We start from the raw sequence: 5,337 nt of genomic DNA on the forward strand, positions 1-5,337 counted from the left end.
TTTGTGAGAAGCAATAAATAATTGTGCGAAGTTTCAACTTGATTGAAGAATGAAAAGTGGGAGAAATAACGTGCACAAGATTTCTACCAGACAGACGGGCCGAGTTGATATACGTGTAAAATGTTTATTTGTCACATTTAGCCGCATACATATGAAATAAAAGGCTACTTAAGCCATTATCTACTTTATTCCAAATTATTTAGTCATTTACAGATAGGGTGTAGGTCTACATCAGCGGTTCTCAACCTTTTATGCTCGGCGACCCCTTTTTATAATCCGCCTATCTGCCGCGACCCCCCCCCCCCCACACACACATACGGCAGTAGAAGAATAGACAATAATAATCTAAATTTTCGATAATCTTAGGCGACCCCTGGCAAGGGGGTCGCGACCCACAGGTCGAGAACCCCTGGTCTACATGAAATCTCTTTGTATACATAAATAAAAGAATGTAGACTCCAGAACACCAATACTTATATCGTAAACATAGAGATATATAAACCAAAAAAAATGTTCTAACGATAGATAACAACATAAATGTTATAATTTTTTTCCCTTTTCTTAGTGTCTTTTATTCTGTTAGTCGTATTCCTTGACCTAAATAACGATGAGAATCAAGAACTGTAACTTCGAAATGTGCATTGTGTATATTGCATTACTTCCTCCTGCCTCTGCTTCAGACGAACTCTTTTGTAAATTATTACACACTGAAGCCACACATAAGCCGTACAAGTACAAGTACGAGACGAGAACAGTTATTATGTAACTGGCTTACATCAATGGTAAGTTCAGACATTGAGACATTGTTGTTATAAGCTGTATTGAATGTAGAGATCTATATCTAATTAATGTTCTCACTGTGCAGTCCGTCAGTGTCAAGACGAGGTCAATCATTAATTGCTTTTAAGTGAGGTCATTGTGAAGCTGATAATCTCTTATTAACATAACGACGAAATGAAAAAAAAAAGCGCTGAATTAACGATTGCCAATGATGATGTATCCTATGTGATATTGCGAATGTATATACAATCCGATAATCGAGATGTAATTTTGACTGTGTAGATTAATTTTTCATCCATGTATTTTTAATTATATTGTTTGGAATATAGCAAATTAAATATTGGGTTATAACATTTTTTTTAATAATGGAAAATGGTTTTTAAAATCTTCGTTTATTCTACTGTTATTTTTAAAAATAAATCTGAGTTTAATGGAAAATGCCAAGCCCTGACCTTCATGTAAATTTCAATGAGGAATTAGAAGGTACATCATCGTTCCTAGAGTAACGGACCTCTATATGTATTTTTTTTTTAAATATCAGCTCTTTCTGTCTGTATGGTAAAAAGTTTGTGCACGTTATTTCTCCCACACCCAATCTCGGATTATGCTGAAATTTTGCACAATTATTTCTTTTACTTGAAAACATAAGAATAAAAAATAACAAATTGGTATCAATTTTTGTCATTAATTAATTTTTTTTTCTATTACAGATTTAGGTCCATCACATATAAAATATAAAACGGATCTAAACTAATTGATACGATTACGCTTAATATAAGCTTTGTTTTTTTTAAATATATTTTTAAAATGTTTTTCATGTTTTAATAAAATGACTTAGGACGCTAATCTAGAAGTCGCCGGTGTTGAAACTTCGTATTGTTTTTTTTTTTTTAAAAGGTTCTTGTAGTTACACAATAATTGAATGCAATATCAATTATTACATACTGAAAGTAAAGAACTCGTGTTTAATATTATAATTTAATGACAATTCCTTTCTACTCATACTAGCCAAAAGAGAGTCGAGTCCACCCACCAACTCATTCACTGTGGTAGCGAGTTATTAAGAGGGAAGAAATACAGTGAAAGAAAAATTTTGTTCATACTTTTACAAGATACTTCATCTCATTTAGGCCTTCAGTCCAGTCCCTCAACGTGTAAACAGTAGATGTATAACTATGCAGCGATCTTGTAATGGCAAACACTAGTCACAAATCTTCTACTCCTTCTGAAAACAAAGTCTATTGTTTTCATTACTCTCAATAATGCAGAGCAGGGTTATGGTGAAGACATATTTTTTTGGGGAGACAAAAAAAAACAACAACCGTCCCCCCCCCCCCCCCCAAAATAAAAAACAGACTGACTAGCCCTAGTAAGCCTCAATTCAGCTAGAGGGCAGTCCTGTTATCAGTGCAGGGTTTACCTATAGGCAACATAAGCTATAACTTAAGGGAAGGCCCCGCAAATATTGTTTTGAACAAAATGCAAAAGAATAAACTGCCTTATTTTGATTACAAGGCGCCCCATATCTCAAATAGTTTATGGACCTTATCAAGTCTAAGACCGGTTCTGCCTCTCATGGATGCAATTAGTATTTTCCAATTGGTTCAGACAAGGGATAGGATTAGAGTGCATTTAGATAGCTAAAAGCTTAACAAAAAAAATTGGAAAAAATATTTCTAATCGCACAGACTTATTATGTGTAAGTCTGTACGTAATATAAATACATGACTGATCCAAAATAATTGATAAAATTACACTTAATATAGGCTTTTTTCTTAAAAGTATTTTCTAAAAATGTTTTTCTTGCTATTCTTCTGTTCCGAAGTGTCTTTAAATTATTTGATTTTAATAATAGTGTTAAACTCATCAAATGTGAATATTCATTCGTTGTAAATCTCACAGTTCTCTTTTGCATCTGTTCTAGTTTTTTATGTTTTCTTATGTTAAGGGTCCCAATAAGAGGACGCATAATCTAATATTGACCAAACCAAGTTTGAATTGCATGTTAGCTTTATCTTCTTGTTGGATTTGTATGAATTTCTTTTAATAAACCCTAATGTTTTGTTTGATTTCTACAATATTGGAATTCCATGATGGCTTTTTATTTATTAAAACACCTAAAGACTTTGAGTTAAAATTAAAATAAATAAAACAAACAATAGAATTAAGAATACTGTTTGAAACTAAAGCTTATCTATGGGGAAAAACTGCTAATTATTAACACGTAGGTGTAACAAAATAAATTTGTAAGTACTAAAGGATTAATTAACTTGTTCTTGTGTTACTATAGAGTATGAATAATTCTGCAAAATTTCAACTTGATCCGAGAATGGGAAGTGAGAGAAATAGCATATTTAAACGTAATAAGGGGTCTAAATCTTTATATATATATATATATATATATATATATATATCCACATCTCTCAATAAGTAGCATTTATCCCCCTTATTTAGATAAATAAAAACCTTTATTTATTTTCAGATTAACAATGTTTGAAACAGTTCTTTCATATTTTGAGACTTCTGCCATTCTCGCTGCTGTTCTGTTACTTTTGGTGACTTTCTACATCAGGTCACGTCAACCTAAAAATTTACCACCATCACCTGGAGCAGCTCTTCCTCTTATTGGACACTTGCATCTGCTGGGGAAAAATCCTCGGAGAAGGTTTAAGCAATGGGCACAGGAATATGGAGATGTCTTTACACTTCAAATGGGTCCAGAGAGAACTATTTTTGTGAACACACTGGAAGCTATGAAAGAAGCTTTCATCAAGAAAGCCGACTTTTTCTCAGACAGATCTCAGAATAGTATTGTTTCACACCATGCCTCTGATGTTTTCCATGGCATCGTTTCAAGTTCTGGGTCCAACTGGAAAGCCCAGAGAACCACGTCCCTAGCCATTCTCAGAAACTTTGGTATGGGCAAAAATATGTTGGCTGAAAAAATCTTAGAAGAAGTTTCTTTCTACACCAAAGAGCTGACCAATAGCAAAGGAAAACCATGTGATATTCATTATCTAACTAATATGAGTGTCTCTAATGTAATAAGCTCCATCATATTTGGGAAACGTTTTGAGTTCAATGATCCAAAATTTATAAAGCAAATTGAAATGTTCAATGACCTGGTGAAGTTAAGCACGGGAGTTTTAGTCTTTTTCCCTAGTTTATATTATCTACCTTTCGATTTGTTCAAAGGCAAAAAGCTGGTACAGTTATATTTTGCAATGCGCAATTTTACAGATGAGATGATTAGTGAAGTAAAAAATCGAAATGATTCTGGAAATCTAGACAATTACATAGTCGCTTATATTGAGGAAATGGAGAAAGAAAAACAATCTGGACAGCTTTATTTGGACGAATTAAATTTGGCTCGCAACATTGACAATTTATTTGTAGCTGGTTCAGAAACTACAAGCACAACAATAATGTGGTGCCTGTTATACATGTTGCACTATCCTGAAGTTCAACAGAAAATTTATAAAGAAATAGTTGAACAGATTGGAACAGAACGTCCACCGAACATAACAGACAAAAGCAACTTGAAATACTTGACAGCTGTGATCATGGAAGTTCAAAGAAAGGCCAGCATTCTGCCTTTAAGTGTTCCCCATCTTTGTAACAAAGACACAACACTTGCTGGTTACAACATTCCAAAAGGCACCATCGTAATGCCCAATCTAGACGCCATTCATTCAAGTAAAGAAATCTGGGGAGATCCTGAAAATTTTCGCCCTGAAAGATTTCTGGATGCTAAAGGAAACATAATCAAGAGGGAAGAACTCATGCCTTTCTCTATTGGCAGACGTATTTGTCTGGGAGAATCATTGGCTAAAATGGAGTTGTTCTTATATCTGTCCACTTTATTTCAGAAGTTTGAATTTCTTCCAGCATCTCCGGATAAGGTTCCACCACTACAGGATACTTGGGGCTTAGTTGCCGCCCCTGAACATTTTGAAATCAGATGTGTTGAAAGAGACAATTAAACTACAAATATTATTAAAACTTTGAAATCTTCAATAGATAAGAAATAGATTTCATCGAAGCTAATTTCTGGTGAACCTGCCAACGTTTTCAACTTGAAAATGGGCAGCAGACGTAAAATATTTTGACCTTTAGTAATAGAAAAATATTTGTATACTTTTTATTCCACAAACTTACCAACAATAAAATAGATAATTTTAAAGTATAGTTGTTCAAGTCTTTTGTTAATCTCAAATGTGTATATATGGCACGTGATAAAACATTCCAAGGTCGTCAATGACAACAGAAAAGTTGCAGTCCACATATTTTTTTTTTAGAAAAAAATGAAAACCTATTTTTACAAAAAAAAACTTGCCTATAGAATCCGAAATAAAATGAAACAAATCCACAAATTACAAGAATTCTGAGCTAAATAAAAAAAATGGGGCATAAATGTAAATGCGGGGGTCTGTTGTTTATTTATCTTCATTTCCACACTATCAATTAGTTTGATTGATTCATTCATTCTATCTTTGTACTTTAAGTAAAAAAATGTAATTCCATTCAGACCTTGAGATCTATAGGGCAGATGATGTA

The 5,337-nt window shown here is 33.3% G+C and overlaps 1 protein-coding gene across 1 annotated transcript; it reads left to right on the forward strand.

Annotated features, from left to right (window-relative positions):
* The first annotated feature begins 553 nt into the window (after positions 1 to 553).
* LOC129922349 (cytochrome P450 2J1-like) lies at positions 554 to 4,963 on the forward strand. Its single transcript, XM_056008084.1, has 2 exons — positions 554 to 762; positions 3,263 to 4,963. Exons 1-2 carry the CDS (start codon positions 608 to 610, stop codon positions 4,761 to 4,763), a joined length of 1,656 nt encoding a protein of 551 aa, XP_055864059.1. The 5' UTR covers positions 554 to 607; the 3' UTR covers positions 4,764 to 4,963.
* The last annotated feature ends 374 nt before the right edge of the window (positions 4,964 to 5,337 follow it).

This window comes from Biomphalaria glabrata, chromosome 13 (genome assembly GCF_947242115.1).
Source record: "Biomphalaria glabrata chromosome 13, xgBioGlab47.1, whole genome shotgun sequence".
Lineage (NCBI taxonomy): Eukaryota > Metazoa > Mollusca > Gastropoda > Planorbidae > Biomphalaria > Biomphalaria glabrata.